This window comes from Dipodomys spectabilis, unplaced genomic scaffold (genome assembly GCF_019054845.1).
Source record: "Dipodomys spectabilis isolate Male_0828 unplaced genomic scaffold, ASM1905484v1 ptg000096l, whole genome shotgun sequence".
Taxonomy (NCBI): domain Eukaryota; kingdom Metazoa; phylum Chordata; class Mammalia; order Rodentia; family Heteromyidae; genus Dipodomys; species Dipodomys spectabilis.
In genome coordinates this window covers 25,442,500-25,462,449 of record NW_024870773.1, presented here as the reverse complement: position 1 = coordinate 25,462,449, position 19,950 = coordinate 25,442,500, and the positions used below count along the sequence as shown (strand labels likewise).

Sequence of the window (19,950 nt, the reverse complement as noted above, 5' to 3'; positions counted from 1 at the left end):
AGATCACATGGCACATCAGCTCTAAGTAGATGAATATTTACAAATATTCTTCCTCCTTATTTTGCATATTTCCGCCTAATCTCTTCTAAATCAGTGTCTGTTAAATAGTCTCTTTAGAACAGGAATGCAAATTTCAGCAGTTTATTCTGCAGTGTTTATAGATGACTAATTATGAAGCTTTACCTTGTGAAATCTCACTTTCACATAATACATTAAGTTCGTATAAATGAATAAATTGTCTGCACACAAAATTGTGTATGCACTGTCAACTTAAAAAGCATCATTTCTCACAAGCCATTTGTAAAAACACTGCTGTTTCCATGTGAAGTCTCTGATCAGCTTCTACATTCAGCCAGTGTTGACTTTTTCAGAGAAGTGAAAAGATACCGGACAACTAGCAACTAGGAAATGTTGAGAACCAACTTGCCAAATCACACACACGATTATGCAAGCATGTTTCACAGTAAAAACATACCAGGGGCAGGTTCTTCTCCCTCCCTCCTTCCTCCCTCCTTCCCTTGTCCCCAATCTCCCTTCTTTTCCTCCTCCCTCCCTTCCTCCTCTCTCTTTCCCTTTCCTTCTTTCCCTTTCCTTTCCCCCTTTCTTCTCTTCCTTTCATTTACTTTTCGTTCCTTCTTTATTTCCTTACTTCCTTTATTCTTTCCTCTACTCCTTCCTTCCCTCCCTCCCTCTTTCCCTTTCCCTTATTTCCCTTCCCTTCCCTTCCTTCCTTCCCTCCCTCTCTCCCTCTTACCCTTCCTTCTTTCCTTCCTTCCTTCCTTCCTTCCTTCCTTCCTTCCTTCCTTCCTTCCTTCCTTCCTCCCTCCCTCCTCCCTCCTTCCCTTCCCTTCTTTCCCTTTCCCTTTCTTCTCTTCCTTTCATTTCCTTTTGCTTCCTTCTTTCTTTCCTTCCTTTATTTTTTCCTCCAGTCCTTCCCTCCCTCCCTCCCTCCTTCCCTCCCTCCCTCCCTCCCTCCCTCTCTTCCTTCCTTCCTTCCTTCCTGCCTTCCTTCCCATTTCTTTTTCTAGCTTCTTTCATTTACAAAGTAAGGTGCTAGTTTATAATGAATTGTCCTGATGTCTATGACACTTCACATTTAACATTTATCAGTTTTGTTTAGTTGGTCGTACAATTCTAGGTACAAATAACTTTTTAGGGTTCTTTTGTATTGGACTTAAATTATCTTTATGAATCATTTCCCTTTAGAATATGAACTCCACAAAGATAAAGCACTTGGTTTACTTTATTCTTTTCTGTTTTCTGGGAACCTGGTAGGATTGGCCCCCAGTAAACAAGTGTGACAACAGAGGTAACTGTCATTGAATGTATAAAAGGAGAGGAAATGTTAGTGGCGCAAATTGGACGTGGCAGCACATACAATGAAGTCATTGACCAAGCGGAATTGCTTTGCCTTTGTAAAGGATGCTGTATTTATCAAGTAATTTTCACTCTTTAAAGCCCTTGGTGTAGTTGATCTTATTCAGCAGATGATGTGGCAAGCAAGCATGATTATTTTACTAAGATACTCAAACTAGAAAGATGAAATCATATGCCCTGTGCCCTGTCTCAGACAGGTCCTGAGGTCTTTGTTCCTGCTCCACCATTCTTACATATTGGAGAGGCCTAGGGGTGTAGAGTGACCAAAAATATGGCACTCATCTTTTTATTTTTACTTTTTTGCTGGTCTGGGGCTATGCACTGTCACTGAGCTTTTCACTCAAGGCTGATATTCTACCACTTGAGCCAGAGGTTCAATTCTGGCTTTCATTTTTCTGTGGAGGGCGATCAATTGGAGATAAGAGTATCTCAAGACTTTCCTACCTGGGCTGGCTTCTAACTATGATCCTCAGATCTTAGCTTCCTGAGTAGCTAGGATTTTGGGCATGAGCATTGGCACCCAGCTCAGCTGGTATATTTTAACTGAAATTCTTAGCATATTATTTTTGAATGTTAGGTAGATAGTCTTTTCCAGTCTTAGACTCTGCCTATTCATGCAGAGTCATGTGTGAGTATGAAACTTTAATCATCCCAAATCGTTTTTTATTTTATTTTTTTTGGGGGGGTCCAGTCATGGGCCTGAACTCTGGGCCTGGGCACTGTCCCTCAGCTCTTCAGCTCAAGGCTAGCGCTCTACCACTTGAGCCACAGCGCCACTTCCGGCTTTTTTTTCTGCTTATGTGGTACTGAGGAATAGAACCCAGGGCCTCATGCATGCAAGGCAAGCGCTCTACCACTGAGCCATCTTCCCAGCCCTCTTATTTTCATTTTTAAGATACACATTCTCTAATAGGTGATTGGAAATGAAACTAGCTGAATCCCAACAACCAGCTGGTTAGTCAACACAGGCTAGGGATGAGCAGTTTTCATGGATCTGATTGCTTAAATTCAGCCATCATTATCTCCCAACCTAGCTCACATAAGAGGTGACATCCAGTCAGCCTGGAAATTTCCTTTCTGGTTGGCCATTCTTGTGTTCTAGGAGGGAATTCTGTCTCTGGGTGGAGAAGAAGTGTTCGACAAGAAGTGAGGAGTTTATACCTAGCAACAGGAACCTGAGATTCTCACATTGTCTCTGACATGTGTCCTAGGGCTTCCTTGTATCTCCTGGTGTCTTCCTATGCCCTGCTATGTCCTCTCCCCACTTCTACTATGGCAGTGAATATGTAGAGTCTCCACTGTGGGTGCCTTTTCCTTGCGGAGCCCAGATACTTCGACAGCCAATGTCTCTTTGACATGACGTGTCTACACTGGCTTCTCTCCTCCAAGTAGGCTCCATCTCTCCCACTCCGCAGCTGAAAGGACCAGCGGTGACAGCTTCTTCTCTGTACGGATGCATTGGCCCTTACTGTGTTAAGGATGACAAAGAGAGGGACTCTCTTTACTCATCTACCTCAAGTGGCTTATTTGGTGGGCTGGGTTGGTTTCACAGTCTAAATTTTACAGCTATGTTCTTGAAAATGAGGTGTGGGAAAAGACACTCATTCATGGAAATCAAGAGATATGTGTGTGGAGGTGGTTTTGGGGCAGGCTCACTACACCACCGTGTTTAATACGGTTGATCTAGGTAATCATGGTGGTCATTGAGCTCTCTGAACCCTGTATTAGTTTTCTTTGTCATATCTTCAGGTTGTTGAGACAATCCTTGGCTCCTGAGATCAGGTAAACACTAACATTCCTTTTTTTTTTTTTTTTTTAAATGATCTTTAAAGTAGTTGTACAAAGGAGTTACCACTCAGCAAAGCAGTTACCACTCAGCAAAGCAGTTTATGAATACAAAGCATCTTGGTCAATGTCAGCCCTTTCCACATTCCCTTAGGAAAAGCAAACAATGATTACCTTTGGTCATGACAATCCCAGCCAGTGATTTGTGGCGGGCATGCACAGACGTCAGGCCAACGGTCAGCTCCCGGAACTTCTGTGTGACCAGCTGGAACACCGAGTCGGCAAATTCCTGAAAAACATAACACCAGGGCTCTGAGGGGCTGACCAGCAGCAGCAGCAGCGAGTGGATAGCTGCTTCTCACAGCCTTCTCTCAGCCACATCCTTGTGAGTGTGTCCAGGCTTGCCTGGCACCGAAGACAACTCCCCAGGGTCCCCCAAAGCATGTCTGCATCTTCTATCCATGGTGTAGGAAGGCAGAAACCCAGACCCATGCTTGAGCAGGTGTCTGTCCTGTCCCTGGGTCAGCTGCCTTTGAGAGCCATGTCTCCCTGCCTTTGTCTCTCTGAGCAGCAAGTGTGTCACCAACTGGATTGGAAGAGTCTTGTGAAGACTGGCCATGACTTTCTTTTCAATCCCACAGACCAGTCTTTAAGTACCCAGGATGTCTCGGGGTGGTCTGCCAGCAAACACCTCCCACTGGTTCCCACCGCAGACTCTTCTCTGTGTTGTGACATGCAGTCACAACACACAATGCACACACATGCATGCGCACACAGGTGCATGCACACCAAACTAATAGAGTCCTTTACCGACCTGTCCTAAAAGCCAGTCCACAACTCTGTTAAAGCAGCATGTGTACAGGAGCAAAGCCAGACTAGCCTGGAATGTGTGGGGGCTGTGGCACTCCCTTCTCTTCCTCTTCCAATCCTGTGCCCCAGACACTGTCTTTTCCTAAAGGTGGAGGCTCCTGGCTTTCCAGCTTGGTTCCTGTTACTGTCACAGGCCTTGGAGCAGGAAGCCAGGCTGGAGTCCCCGAACATAGGGCTCTGTAGCCTATGAACCTGGGCAAGTGATTCAAAACCTTCCAGCATTGTTTTCCTCATTTACAAAGTAATCCTCTTAATTTCCATCTCACAGTGTTTTTGTGAGGATTAATTAATTAACTAATGCTTCTTCAATGCTTAACACAGTGCCCCATACTTGATAAGTGTTCAAAAACGATGCCTTAAATGATTATTCTTCATCATAGCATCATTATTTCCCCCAGTGACTGCAGGTGCTGACCAGATCTTTATGTAGCCACATCCAAACCTTCAGCATAGCTGTAGAGCTCATTTGTTTTATGAACTGGATCTTCATGTTTATACTGGGTACATTTCACTATTGAACAGACATCGATATAGAGGTGGTCAGGTTTCTGGTGTATAAACATATAAGAAATGAGTAGGTAGTTATAAAAAATTCATTAGTACTCAGTAAAACCATAAAACAGGGCTGCCTCTAGAAAACTAGAGCCTGCCACAAAAGGAACCCAATATCCTCTTCCCTCCTAATTCTTCGGTGATAAAGAGGTCAGCAGGGATCACTGGGCCCCTCTTCTGAGCCCAGCAAGAGGCTCTTGGGGCTTTTCTGGGCTGCTGTTCCTCTTGTGGTGCCTGCGTGTAGCCTTTGAAATGTCAATGTCATAATAAGCACCGAGTCCCCACAGCGCACATGGATGGCTGTGCAAGTTGGGTTTCCCTTACCTGGGTGTAATGCTGGGGAGAGAGGAGGGAGGGTAAGTACTGAGGTTTGGGGGACTGTTACATATTTGTGGATCTCCCCAGCAATTTTTTTCTACCCATTCTTCTTGGCAAGAGGCCATCATTTCTAGGTGGCTGAGGCAAAGATGTGGAGTTTTGGAGACAAGTCTCAGAGGATGGTCAAGGCTGTCCTGTCTTCTCACATCCAGAAAACTGACAGCTAGAACCAGCATCCTGCATCTGAGACACCTTGTACACAGTGTCCTGGTGTTGTCAGCGAGATGGGGGTGATCGTGCACCTCTGTAATCCCAGCTAAGTTAGAGGTGGCGGCAAAAGGACAGGTCAAAGGCTAGTCCTGGCAAAAGCATGAGATACTAGCCAAAAAATAAACAGAAGCAAGAAGGTCTGTAAGTGTGGCTGTAGAGGTAAGACTCCTGTCTTTTTTTTAGCTTCTCAGACTCTGGGTGTCTCTGGGCTTTCAGTTGCACAGCCTGAGCTGTTGGGATTGTCTTTCCATGACCTTCTCAACCACATTTGTACCTTTCCCTCTGTTATCTCTCTTTTGCCATTAGATTTGCAACCGGTCTGGATAATGTAGGATGAGCTTATCTGAAAAAAACCCTTAACTTGATGACACCCGCCAAGACTCCCCAAATCCATCCCTGTTTTGGGGCTGGCTGTGTCTTTTGGGGGCCCTCGTACAGCTTACCACACCCAGCCAGTTGCTTTTCCATCTCATTTGTTTCTTTTTCCCCCTTCCTTTTATTGAAAAATAAAGTTAGCTATATTTCACGCCCCCCCCCCCCCCCCCCGCATATGGCTAATTCCTGTTTGTTTTGGAGGAACCCATCTTTTGATCGGAATGAGAGGGAGAAGGGTTGATCTGATGGTTTCTTGGGGATGCCCCAATCACAGCACGGTGGCCAGGAGTGTTCACAGGGGCACCCAGTAGTCAGGAACCTCCACTATGGTCCTTGGTGCTCCCAAGATGGGTGGCTTTATCCCCATCTAAGACAAGGATTGATGACGAAGCCCAGCTTTCCCTCAGTGTGGGAGCCCAGCGAGACCCTCTCACACCACCTGTCTCCCTTGAGGACTTCAAGCCTAGCTCTGAGCTGGTGTCTGGAGGGGACCCACAGGCAGGTCAGTCTGTAGCACTCCCCCCAGCCAGGTTCACAGAGGACACGAAGATGGTAGAGAGGCATAGGAGACCTCTGCCATCATGTCAAGTTTTGTCTGTCAGTGAAGAGACAACGTGAGTGGCTCTTTCCTCACAGGTCCACCTGGTGGGCTTACTCCACAGGATCTCTATCATCAAGGATTCTAGGAGTCCAGATTTGTAGGGGGCGGCTCTGACTTGGATGCCAGAGACATATGCAGTTCTGTACCCTGTAAGGCTTTGTTGTCTGTGGTCTTGGACTTAGCTGAGATGTGCAATGAGGATTTATGTCTTCCGCCCTGAGCTTGAGGCACACACCCCTAACTGTCACCAGGTAAGAGAGTCCAGGAAGGCTTGGTCTGAAGGTGACATTGGCAGTGGACCAGAAGGAAGAGAAAGAACGTGGCTCTCCTCCTTCAGGTTAGTCTCATCAAGCCAGCAAGGATCCAAGCCAGTCTCTGTTCTATTGACAGAAGTATCCTGAGCTGAATGGGGAATGACAGCTCCACCCAGGAGGTGGAGCTTCCTGTGTGTGGAGTTATTTTCACGGCCTGTCACTTGGTCCTGCTGTCTCTTGACTCAGTTTCTAATTGATCACGATTGCTAATCTCCATTCCCCAAGACTGTCCCTGCTTCAAGGGCAGAATCATCGATGGTTCTTCTAAAATCCCTTTTGTAGGATCGGTTACCTAAATTATGTTTTTAGCCGTCCTTTACTTCTTTCTCAAAGTTTTCTAGTGTTCCAGGATTGTAAGAATAGCCACACAGAGAATGCATTTAATTCCCCAAAGCCCTCAGGGCATGATGCCCCCAAATCTCCAAGTAATTACATAGAATACTTGAAAACTGACTTCATTTTTGAAACCTAAAGATGGTTCTCCTTCCCTTGGGATATGAGAAAATACCCATACAGTACAGCAATGTGCTAGGCATGATGTTGGGTCGTGTGTATGCATTGTGCCATTTCATTTCATTCCTATAAGAAAGATACTAAGATCTAAGATCATCTTTTTCCCCAGCCTGGTCCTGGGGCTTGAACTCAGGGCCTGGGTACTGTCTCCGAGCTTCTTTTGCTCAAGGCGAGCACTCTTATCACTTGGGCCACAGTGCTACTTTGGGACTTTTCTGAATAGTTTATTGGAGATAAGAGTCTTATGGACTTCATTGCCTGGGCTGGCTTTGAATCGCGATCCTCAGATCTCAGCCTCCTGAGTAGCTAGGATTACAGGCGTGAACCACCATCACCCAGCTAAGATCATCATCCCTTTTAACCATTGAAGTGATGTAAACCAATTTACACAACCAGGATGTGGTATACATGGGACCACAGATCTGACTCACACCTTGCATGGGTGACCACTGCTCTGAGGAAAGCAGGATTCATCCTGTCCTGAAGACCCCCACCAGCTGCCTTCCCTCTGGACGCAGAACGAGCGATACTGTTTGTAGTGGCATGTGAGCAAATGCACGCTGTCATCTTGAGACAGGCCACAGTGCACACCGATGCCTCAGGGTCCCTGGATGTCCTCCAGGCCTGCATCCCAGGATGCTTTGCAACCATTATGAGCTAATTAGCCCTGAGCCATAGCCATCTCTTAATGGAGTCATTTGAGGAAATGCTGAAGCAGAACAAATCACATTTGGTTTGGGTTTTAGAATTTGCACAGATGAAGAATTCCTTGACTTCCTTGGCTCAGCAAAGCCCAGGACCAATGGGATTTGAGGTAGACTGCACCATTGGAGAGTGACAGGGCTTTCTGGCTAGCAGAAGTAGGCTCGAATGGAGCAAAGCAGCATGGTTGATATTTCTGGTGGGGAGATCTCCTTACGCAGAGGTCTCCTGGCCTGACACAGCTGACAACTCTAAGGCCACCATCCTTGGCACTGTCTACTCGTTCTGGCATCATGGTTCAGTGGAAACTATGCTTCTCCTCACTCGGCCAACACATAGGCATACCACTGAACCCCAACTCATTTATTCATTCATCTCTTATGCAGTCCTTTGCCTCTAGTCTCTTAAAACCTATCCTCAACAACAACAAAAGCAGATTCTTTTTTTAAATGCATTTAAAAAAACTCAGCAAACACTTACCCAGAAGGTGCTATTTGCCAGGCAAGTGGGGTTAGATTCCACACCCCTTCTTTGCAAATACCAATGTCTTTAAATCATCCAAGAATTAGATCAGAATTTGGACCCATACTCAACAAAAATAACAAAATTGTGAGTCTCACATCAGTCTTGGATGGAGTAAGCACTGAGTAAATACTTTGGAAAACATAGGCGAATTGGGCTGCACTTTTTATCAAGTAACAGCAAAAGAACACTGAGGAACAATAAGATACTTCCACAGCGTATTAACTGCTGCCTAGCTTGGAGCAGTAAGAGAGGGGCTGATCATTCCAGATTTCTCTGTGTTGCCTCTGGGTAAAAGGGTCTTTGAAGAGCACTTTTGGAAATCTAAACCTACTGGTTGAATGAGGTAGTTAAAATAAAAAGATTCTTGTTTTCAGCATTTTGGTGTCTTTTTCTCACTTCTGTAGTGTATTGGATTTGGAAAGCTAGCAACCTCCATGGAGAACCTTATATTTTCTCTTGCATAATTTCCTAACAAGGACCTGTCTTTAATGACAAAAATTCCAATTTAATGGTGTATTTGTGGCTAGGGAGCATGGCTTTTGTTTTGTACTTCCTCACTCTTGGATGGTTAGCAGCTAGATCAGACAGGACCCTTAAGGTCAAACTTCCGAAGGAATGCACCTTCAAGGTGTTCTTTGCTTTGGTTTCAGCTAAGATCTTTTGGGGAAAAAGCAGCTGAACATGTCCAGAAATCCTCTTATCCGTTGTCTTTAAGATGGCATGCTGAGCATGCCCACCATTTTAGTCTTTTGAACACTTATGCCATGACTTTGAGTTAAACTTGTTTTGGAATGCATTTTTCCTTCTTGAACTATGACCTTAATCTGAGCATCCTCAGTAATTTGTGTGCCCATCCTAAAGCACTTTCCTATATGAATATGTATAAATTGTCTGAATACAATTCCAGGCTTCCTTTATTGGGAAAGGGTAACGCTTTTGGAAATAACTCCATTTCTGTCTTTCCTGGTCCAGATAATAGCCCTTTCTCCATTCTTTTGTCCTCTAGTAGTGCTTATTAACTTTGCACTCACCAAGAGAGGAACCCATTTTGCTGAGTTACAGCACGGTAACTAACATGTCACTAACAATAATGCACATCTTAAATGAATGATTGAGTGTATGAATTACAGGAAATTCCCAGGCATGTTGCTAAGAGGACTTATAATTGTCTAGGAGGTGATCATTTCAGAATAATTTTGATATGTTTTCTTATTCATTTCTCTTAATGTTCTTCTTCATCTGTAACATCCTGCCTCCTTGGGTGATCATGGAAGGCCACAGTAGGACAGATTGTTGCACAAACAACACACATTTATTTTCTCATAGTCCAAGGCCTCTTCTCTCAGCGTGTTATGCTGCCATCTTGCTGTGTATGGAACAAGTAAGAGCCAACTCTCTGGTGGACACTGACCTGTGGGTTCAAGACTCTACTTACATAAGCTTGTTGTTTCTTTAGAGTTTCCAACTCCAAATATAGTCACTTCATCAACTAAGGCTTCAATAAGTGATTTTTTTTTTTTGGGAAAAACACATGATCTGCACTTTCTGTACCTCCCACATACTTCTTATATGGAAAATGTTCATTTCATCCCGACAGTCTCCAAAGCCTTAATGTATTCCTGCATCATTGTTAAAAATTGAAGTCCAAAGTCTTATCTGAAGAGCATGTACTATAGCCATGGGTGTACCAAGTGTGGTTCATTCTGAGAGAAAATTCCTCTCTAGCCGTAATCCCTTGGCACTAAACAAGATCTGTGCTTCCCCAAGAGATAGGTGTAGGATGGGCTTGAAATTTTTTTGGGGGGACACATATCTGTTCATTTATAACACACACACACAAAACCTAATGTCTCCTGAGCAACCTCCTCTCTGATGCCTTGTAGTGGATACAGGTGATAATATATTGCTCAGTCCTATCTTAGAGAATAGATCGGTCCTGTCTTACAGAATAGATCCAAACACATGGGGAGATGCAGGGTGGCAGAGTTGCCCAGTGTTTGCCTCATTTGGTGTGTTCCTCTCCTTCCTTGGCAGGTGACAACATTTCCTTGCTCTTTGGCTTTGGAGTAAACTGGGGCTGTACGCTGAGTGTTGGAGAATATGTTTACTCATCGAATAAGTTCTAAGAGACAGTCCGTGTTCATTTCTCTGACATTCTTCCTCCCTTTGGTCCTCAAGCCTTTACAATCTCTTTTTCTTTCTTACCTAGCTAATGGCAGATGGCCTTGGGGGTGGAGCCCCGTGAGCTGGGGTTGTGTGGTCTCAATCACATGAAGGCATTAATTTGAGAAGCTATAAGTTACAGCAACATTGTTGGAGAAGGGCAGGAACTCCATTATAAAAAGGCAAATAAAACTGGATAAAAGAAAAACAAGTAATGTACAAAGCCCTGTCATCATTATGAAGAGCCAATGGCTTTGCCCCACCACACATAATCTTCATAATTCATTTTTCTTCATCCCTTGAAACTTATATTTTTACGATGACAGTTTTTTTTTTAATGGTCCTTAGGGTCTTGTATTCGCAAGCCAGGCATGTTATCACTTAAGCCACATACTCAGCCTTTATTGCTCAAGTTATTCATAGGATAGGGTTTTCCAGTTATGTCTTGTCATTTTGGGGTTTAATTCTCCTATTTTACCCTTTCCATGTAGCTGGAATGACAGGGACACACTGCCTTACATGGTTATTGGCTCAGATAGGATTTTACCAGCTTATTCCTGGGCCTCAAACCATGATCTTCCAATCTCTGCCTCCCAAATAGGATTACAGATGTGAGCCACCACGTCTACTCTGCAACCTTTTAAAATAGTCTGGAGTACTATTTAAACACATGTTTCAAAGAATGTCTTATAAAGGTACGTGTAAGAAGAAAACTCATTGATTCTTAACTTTTCTTATATTAGGTTGTGAACTAATTTATTTAGGGTTAAAATTTACCTTTTTGGTATTGAATCAGTATTCCTTCCTACAAATGCATCAATGAGCCTTGCTTGTGGGCTTTTATGCCAGTGCTTGTTAAGGTCCTGGCTAGGGGAAGCATTGTCCTTGCTGATAATCTATCATGCTAACGTGTAAATGACTGTCTCTGAGAGATGACATCAGAATGGGTTGAGGTGGGGTCCTGCCTATTACAAACAATTGGCTTATTTCCCCTCAGCATTTCAGGACAAACTTTCTTGTCTTTTAATTTTTTTGGGATAGGGCCTCACTATGTTGCCCAGGCTGGTTTTGAACTCCTGGTCTCAAGTTATCCTCCTGCCTCAGCCTCCAGAGTACTGAGCTGAAAGTATTTGTCGCCAAACTCAGCCTCCTTGTGTGTGTGTGTGTGTGTGTGTGTGTGTGTGCGCGCGTGCGTGCATGTGTGCGCGCACTGGTCCTGGGGCTTGAACCCAGGGCCTGAGCACTATCCCTGAGATTTTTGCTCAAGTCTAGAGCTTTACCACTTGAGCCACAGCTTTACTTCCCAGTTTCTGGTGGTTAATTAGAGATAAGAATCTCTTGGCCTTTCCTGCCTGGCCTGGTATTGAACCACGCTCCTCTTTTCCCAGCCGCCTGAGTAGTTAGGATCACAGGTGCCAGCCACAGGTGCTTGAGTTAACCCATTAGTTTTTATGTGCTCTCCAGAGACCTACCATACTTTGGTGTTTGTTCAAACATACATGTATTGCTAGTAAATCCAAGTCATTTTAAGCATGGATTTTGCAAGTGATTATTTATTATTATTATTATTATTATTTTGTTGGTCATGGGGCTTGAACTTAGGGCCTGGGCTCTGTTCCTTTTGTTCAAGGTGAACGCTGTACCACTTTTTTTTTTTTTTTAAATATTTTATTTTATTTGTGAACATACTGTACAGAGGGGTTACAATTACATGGGCAGGATAATGCGTACATTTCTTACCAAGCATTGCAGCCTCCTCCTTTGTTTACCCTTCACATCCCGCTGTACCACTTTGAGCCACAGTTCTACTTCTGGTTTTCTGGTGGTTCATTGGAGATAAGAGTCTCATGGACTTTCCTGCCTGATCTAGCTTCGACTAGGATCCTCAGATCTCAGCCTCCTGAGTAACTAGGATTATAGGCATGAGCCTGCAAGTTCCTGGCTGCAAGTGGTAATTTTTATAGAATATTTATGCATTTTCCTTCTTCTCCTTTAGGAAGGAGAAGACTATGTCAGGGGCCCATGCTTGTCTTCTTTCAGACTCATCAGTCTTTGAGAAAACAGTGGCTTTGGAAAAATCCAGAGAAAGAAGCCTTTGAGTTCTGCTGCTCCAAATCCCTCCATTTTTAAAAAAAGAAAGCCCTTTCTTGCCTGCCATCTCTCCAGCACAGCTATTTTAAGTGATTTCTTTTTAATTAAATCACATACATGATTGCAGCTGTACATGGTTTTTTAGGGTTGAATTTGTGAATGTAAATGACATTGTTTTTGATTACATGCAGGTTAGAAGCGAGACAGAAACTTAGAATTCATACAGGGAGATTTACTTGACTAATTCAACACCAGGAATTTTTAATGTTTTAATCACATGGGTCTTAATATATGCAGTCAACTTTCGTTACTTCAAACCCAACTAATCAGGCTCTGGTATAACTTGATTTTTTTCCCCCACCTGGTATCTGGTTTCCAGAAGCAGCAAAAGTACTCAAAAAACAAGTTTGTATCTGATTAATTTTAAAAATTCAAACTCCAAGCTGTACTTCCAGGGCAGTAAGAAGTTCATTCAACCTCTTAGGGTTGATAAATGCACTCAAATTTAGCAGCAAACTCCTTAACAATTTGGTGGGCCATTATAGTATATTATTGCTTTCAAGATTAATGTCTTACATCCATCTTGACCTTGAAGACACACATCTCATTGTACATTATGACCAACTTACATCTTGGTTTAATAACTTTTGACAATGCCCCAAGCTTCTATGGTTCTGATGGTATATGTTTACTCTTTCTGTCCTTTGGAGCTTTGAACTTGAAGCACAAGAGGGAGATACACCTGTCTTCTGTGAGCACAAATTTGAAATGCCAGCTCCTTTATAAAAGCTTCCTTATTGTCAAAGCCCCTATGTATTCATTTTCTTTTCCAAACCCCTATAACATTTCTTGCATGATTATCCTTCTTCTTCCATTCATATCACACACGTGCAATGTGCTCTTTTAGCCCTTGTGGACCAGCAGTTAAGTCTTTTAATTGAATCTATATTGGCTAATTGTACTTAAAGCAAACATCATTGAAAGCTTACTATCTACTTGCCGAATACATTTTAAAGGTGTTAAGTGCGTTGTCTCCCAGTGGATTCCCACTCACTGTTCCATGCTCAAGAAACTAGGCCGAAGATAGTGTGTATGGTGCAGGGACTGCATGTGGTCATTGGTGGCATTGTACTTATTGGCAGGAGGGAGGGGGCAGTTCTGGATAGGGGTGGAGGTAGGGTGATCTGTGAAGGCTTGCTGGAGAAGACTGGATCTCTTTGGGTTTCAGAGTCCTGTAATCTAAGTTGATAGAGATTAGGAGAACAGGAAAATATAGAGGAAGCAAAAGATTGAAGAAGCTCAGATGTGGGAAGCCTATATCTGGGCCAGGGACAACGAATAGCTCAGAGTGTGGCCTGAGTGGGCATCCGTGCAGAGAAGTCATGAGACATTATACTGAAGGGACCACCAGAATCTTGATGCCAGATAAGAGAGTTCATTAGTTCAACAGATACTTCGGGTATGCTTGCTAGGTTCATCCACTGCTTGCATTTCACTAGGGAAATAGCACACGAAACAGGCAGGTGTTGCTCTCATCCGGAGCTTAGAGATGTCAGCAGGAGGCTCTTTATGGAGAGGGCTGGGCTGTGTGGGAGAGGCCATCTGCCCAGCATCCAAATGGAGGGCTTGCCACCAAAGTTTTATTCCATCATTCCGGGGTGGGGGTGGGTGGGGTCTACAGTTTGTAGTTTTGTCCTCAGATGCAAACTGAATTATAAGGACAGCAGTGGCCTAGGAAGGCCAATGCATTGCAGCATGACTGCATCCTTACCACTGCTACATTCCCATCACCAGCAATGGCCTCACATAATGGTCTCTAGCCTCTTCATTCTTCACTGAGACCTTCATGGGGAGTGTTGGTAAGCCATTTCATTCCACCCACAAGTGTGCTGTTAGAGTATTGGTCCCATTGTGTTGATGCAGAAAGTGAAGTTCAGAAAGGCGTGGTACCCTAGCCAAGGTCTTAACGCAGTCAAGTAATGGCAGCAGAACTGACATTGTCTTGTCTGAATTCTGGGCTATGGCATCAATCTCAACACACACTATCTGCTGCTCTTCTGAGCACAGTTCCTGAAGACCGCAGGACACAAACATGAACATGCACTATGAAGCCCTTGGAATTGAAAAGGCAATTGGAAGAATGAGCACTGGAGGCTCAAGTCTGCTATCTCTACCTACATAGGAGGCTGAGAAGAGGAGGATTGTGGTTCCAGGCTGGTTGGGACAGAAAAGCTCGAGACTACTTTTCAACCCACAGCTAGGCACAGTGCTGCAGACCTGGCATGCCATGTGATGTGGGAGGCTGAGATGGATGGATGGACAAACACTGTGACACATGTCTGTGATCTCAACTAATGACAGGAAGTCTAAGAGTAAGTAGGTGGATCATGGTTCCAACAAGTACCCAAGCAGGAGGCCAGATACTATTCATATGTGTGTGTGTGTGTGTGTGTGTGTGTGTGTGTGTATATACACACACATAGGATGAAAAACTGGGCTGGAGGCATGGCTTAGAGGCATCGCGTCAGCCTAGCATGTTTGAGTCCCTGATCATACCTACCAAGTCTGCCTCTAGTCTTGAGTGACTGGGAGAGGAAGGAGGAGATCGCTCCGTGGTCAGGTCCAGGTCCAGGAGCCGGAAAAGAGCACCACCTCTGTGAGGTTCTGAGGAGAGGCTGAGGAGCTGGCCAGAGAGGGGTGGGGTGACCTAGTGCTCAGAGATACAGAATGCTCTCCACAGGGAGACTGCACAATCTACTCCAAAAGGCCAAATAATCAACAGAAGAGCCATTTGCCACATAAATTCTTTGTTAAATATGAAAAAGAGAGGACCTCCAGCTGTACTCATTATTGTTGGTGATTTAGCAATTTAGAAGACGCTCCCTAAAGGGTCTCTTGGGAGCACAGGAGGGTGAATGTATCTTCCACACTCATTCACAGCCTCCCAGGGCACCGTTCACACAGTGGGAGAGAGCCAGTGTTGCTCCCCTATGAAACCCAATAAAGCAGCTTTGGTTTCTATCGGGGGTGGGGGGGAGGCAGATGTTGGCTGCTGAGGCTGGTTGTGGGGGAGGGAAGCCTGGGGAAGCTGGAGGTGATGGTCTCAGCTGTCCCCAGAGCCAGGATGAGCACAGATCTGAGATAGCCAGTGTTGAAGCTATCAATGCACAATCTGGCACAGACAGGGCATTTGGAGTGGAAATGGTCAGAGGAGAGAGGATTTGGCTTTTTGTTAAATGATAGTCATAATCAGGTGTTTCCAATTCTGGAGGTCAAGTGGTGAGCTCACCCCGTACTTAATGAGCTGTTCACTACTGTACTTAATAGAAAAATGAAACAGAATTCTACATACTTTTGCTTTTTTTTTTTCCTTTTGGTGCTTGTATTTTGCCTCTTGGACCCAATTACAATGGCAAATTACCAACATTATTCAAATCAGAAAAAACTTTAAATGGGAATATTGCAAGACTCAAACTTTATTCATTCCCAACACTAATATTGTGAATGGCATAAATAAATAAAATGATCCAAATTTGCAATAGCAGTCCTCAGGGTAAAATTGACATTTAGCCAAAGTGCTAGGGATATTAAAATCAATAGATCATAAGAAAGAAATCCTTTAGTAAATATTTTCCTGTTGAAATCCAGTCTTGGGGTTTATAAGCGCTGAAATATCAAAAAGGTTAGATTTGCATATGGGTGGGGGCAAGACTGAATCTGGGTGCCAATGACAACATGTTTTCTATTGTGCCATTGTCCTGCTCCGTTTGTAGCAGAGGGTGGTATAACCTAAGAGGTAAGAGAGGCCGGGGCAGGGGTTGGGAGACAACAGAGTGAGTGAACCATTCTTGAGACAACATGGCCGTCTGGTGTACCTCCTGAATATACGCTGCCACCAGAAATAGGCAGGCGGGATAAATACTGCTAGGAAATTCACTCAGCCAGACAGCAAGCCAAGGCCTTGGAAATGACCATAAAAAATGGAAGATGATCTTTCCTGACTTCCAACCAAGGATCCCTTCATGTTTATGTTACATCTTGATAATGAGTTCTGTTTGCCGACCATTACAATAAAGCCTCATTAATTTAAAAAATCAGAGACTGGTGAAAAGCCCCTGTCCGAGTAAATAATTCATATGATCTGATTAGTCAATTATTCTCAATCTCAAATGACCTAAAAGGATGATAACAAATCTGAATGAAGGAGAGAAAAAGGAAGAATGGGGAAAGTCCAACATGTGGTATGGGAACTGGAGTTGAATTCTGCTGACATCTACTCCCAGCTGTGCAACTACCAAGAGGCAATCAGTATTCCTGAGCCACTGGGCTCCTCATCTGTAAGAGGTACCATGATAATCACTCCTGAAGTCTGGGTACTGAATTATGGCATGGAGACTTAATCCTATAGAAGTATAGAAGCCTAAAGAGTTACAGACTTCACTTAGGCCTAAAGAGTTTAGAAATGTTCTACAGGGGGAGAACTTTTGGTGTCTCAAGAAGTGCAAACATACGAGCATTACAGGAAGTATCTGTGGTACTGTCCTCGATGGGGAACACCACAAGATGGCAGATGGCTTCTCTGTAATGGTGTCCTCAATTGGCCTAGTCCAGCTAGTGGTTCCACTGATTTTGAAACCAGGAATTACCATACTTTAGAAGACCACGTTTTCCCCAAAGATAGCTCACCAATATCTCTCATCCCATTGGCTTACCGCACCAGTGTCTCTTTTACACTTTTTAAAAAAATCTAGCAGTGGGCTCAGCATTCTTTCCTTTGTGATATCATAATCTCTAGGGTGGGGAGGGGCTGATGGCACTCCGTGACTCCCCTGTGTTTTATCTCTGGGGAACTCTATGCAGAGGGGCTGAGGCTCTGCCACCGATGTGCTGAGCTTCCTGACAGCCAGCTTCACCCCTGCCTTCTGTGAAGCCAGTCCTGAGCCTCCTCCTCCTCTCCATTGTGCCATTTTGTCTGATGCCATGTGGAGCGGAGTCCTTGCTGAGCTCTGCCCGGATGATGGGTTTGTGGCAAAATGAATGGTGCTCTTGTGTTAATCTCCTAAGTGTTCCTGGTTGGTTATGCAGCAACGGCATCACAGGTGGATTACAGATCTCGTGAAGTATGACTACTCTGAGAGTAGTCTTCTACTTCTACGTGGGCATCTGAAGTCATCGTGATCCAGATTCAAATTGTAGCTTCACTGTTGTGTGATGTGAACTTTCCTGAGGCCTTAAGTTCCCCATCAAGAAGAGAGTGTCTAACTCATACAAGGCTGTCCCTGTATGATATAGCTGGGCTGACTCTGTATGATATAGCTGGGCTGTCCCTGTATGATACAGCTGTCCCTAGCTCTGCTGGAGCATCTAATACTCAAATATCAACAACTGCCATTGCCATCCAGCCTTATGCAAATGCAAGCTTCGTCAGGAAAAAAAAATTACAGAAAATCCTTATACTTGTTTGCATCATTTAGTGAAATCAAAGTTTTCTCAGCTGTTTAGAAGATGTTTTTATCTGATTACACAGAGGCAGTTACTGCTCAGAAGGCTTATGCCTAAGCTAATTTTCCCCCTTAAATATTTCCATTTTGTTAAGTGGCTTGAGTTCTCCCTCCATCCCAGCTTGGTTAACTCCATCAGAACGTGCAGCTGACTGTATGATTCATTCTCAACAATGCTGCCATGGTATATGTAGTTCACTTTTTAAAAGAACCCGAAGAACACTTGAATCACGAGGACTCAGCTCCAAGCTACACTATGTTCCTACAACGTAGTTATGATTATAGACCATTTTACAGGTGAACAAGCTGAGGCCAAGAAACGTAAAACTCCCTTGCCCACTGCACACAGATAGCAAGCCGTGGGCACTGTGGTGATCTTGCAGCCCAGCGAATGCAAGGGCACTCATGCTGGTGAAAGGTCCACTGCGATTTCTGCCTTTTGTACATGTTTGGGTCTATGACCACCTTCACCGAAGTAGTTACCCCAGACTTCCTGAAACAGGCAAGAGGCCACCTGTATTGGGGTCACCTGGAGAGGGGGTCCTCTGTGGGTCCAAATGCCCCTTTCCTGGTTGCTTGACTCGAAGCAGGGCCTCTGACTGTCCAGCTCGGGGCATTTGAATATACACGGACATTTCTAACTGTTGTCCAAACCCTGGAGGCCAGTGTCTACAAAACCAGGAAGTCAGGAAGCCCAGGGCAGGCCAGGAGCAGCGGAAGTGCACAGACCGGGAAGTTCCTGTTGGGTGGGGAAATCTGAAAGAACCCAGTGTCTTTCTCAAGAGCCTTTTGTGTGAACCAAATTAACATGTGTGTCGAATCCTATTTTGGTCATCTTTCCTGATCTTCTCTCCCTCTCAACATCAGCCTCTTCCTCCTTTCATTAGATTCATGATCAAGGCTCCAGGAAGACTTCACCCCGTGTGACAATGGATTCCCATCAAGTGTGGGCCATGGTGGAAGATTGTATGGTCCTCATTCCTGCAAACATACCCCAACCAACCAACCAGAGGCAGAGCTGGAGGCTTCTTCAACTCGTTTCTCCATTTTCTTTTCTTTCTTTCTTTTTTTTTGGTGGGGTTATTTGCTGTACAAGAGAATCCTTGGCCTGAAGACAAGAAGATTCTTTAGTGATGGAGTAGATTAGAATGAACACAAAATAGACTGGAGGTTGGTAGCTCTTTTAAATTGTAATTTTATGGACATCAAGGCACTTCAATCTTTAAATTTTTTTTTTTTTAAATTTTGTAGATTGTGGAGCTTGAACTGGACCCTGTCCCTCGGCTCTTTAGCTCAAGATGAGTGCTCTACCACTTGAGCCACAGTACCACTTCTGGTTTTCTGGTGGTTTATTGGAGATTTGAGTCTATTGGACTTTCCTGCCTGGGCTGGCTTTGAACCACAGTCCTCAGATCTCAGCGTCCTGAGTAGCTAGGATTACAGGCGTGAGCCACTGGTGCCCTGCGGCACTTTAATCTGTGTTGTTATTTTATTTCCCCATGATTAGTGACAACAAAGAAACCCATCTAGGAAGAATGAAGAAAATAGTGTTTTGTTTTGTTTTTAAATCAAGGATCTGAATAAAAGTACAAGTGGGAGCAGTTATTGCATAACAAATGCTAGATGGGTGACAAAGTTTTTACTGTGTCTAGAGCTGACTTGCTTCTCTGCCCTATCTGACAATTCTGCCCTCCATCTTGCCCTAGCCATTTTTTTCTTTTTTTCTTTTTGTGAATGAGCCCAGCCATTATTCAGCTCAGCAGCACTGGTAGTGAAGAGTTGAGGGCTGAAAGGAGCTCAAGTTCATGAGTTACTTATAAGCAGCAGCAGCACAAAAGGCCTCTCTATCTCCTGCCGAGAGGGAAGGATACTGATCATGGTCTGCCCCAAACCTGGGGCTGATGAGATTGAGATCTGCATCTCCATCATACCAAGAGTCAAGCTGACTCCTGACCTAGGTCAGCCAAGTGGGGTGACAGTATTCAAATCCTGA

The 19,950-nt window shown here is 44.2% G+C and overlaps 1 protein-coding gene across 1 annotated transcript in view; it reads right to left on the bottom strand.

The window, feature by feature from the left end:
* Positions 1–19,950, bottom strand: part of Adarb2 (adenosine deaminase RNA specific B2 (inactive)) — a 135,262-nt gene that overhangs the window by 47,297 nt on the left and 68,015 nt on the right. The window contains exon 4 of the mRNA XM_042685901.1: positions 3,337–3,451. Within this exon, the coding sequence (XP_042541835.1) occupies positions 3,337–3,451 (115 nt within the window). The remainder of the gene's footprint in view (positions 1–3,336; positions 3,452–19,950) is intronic.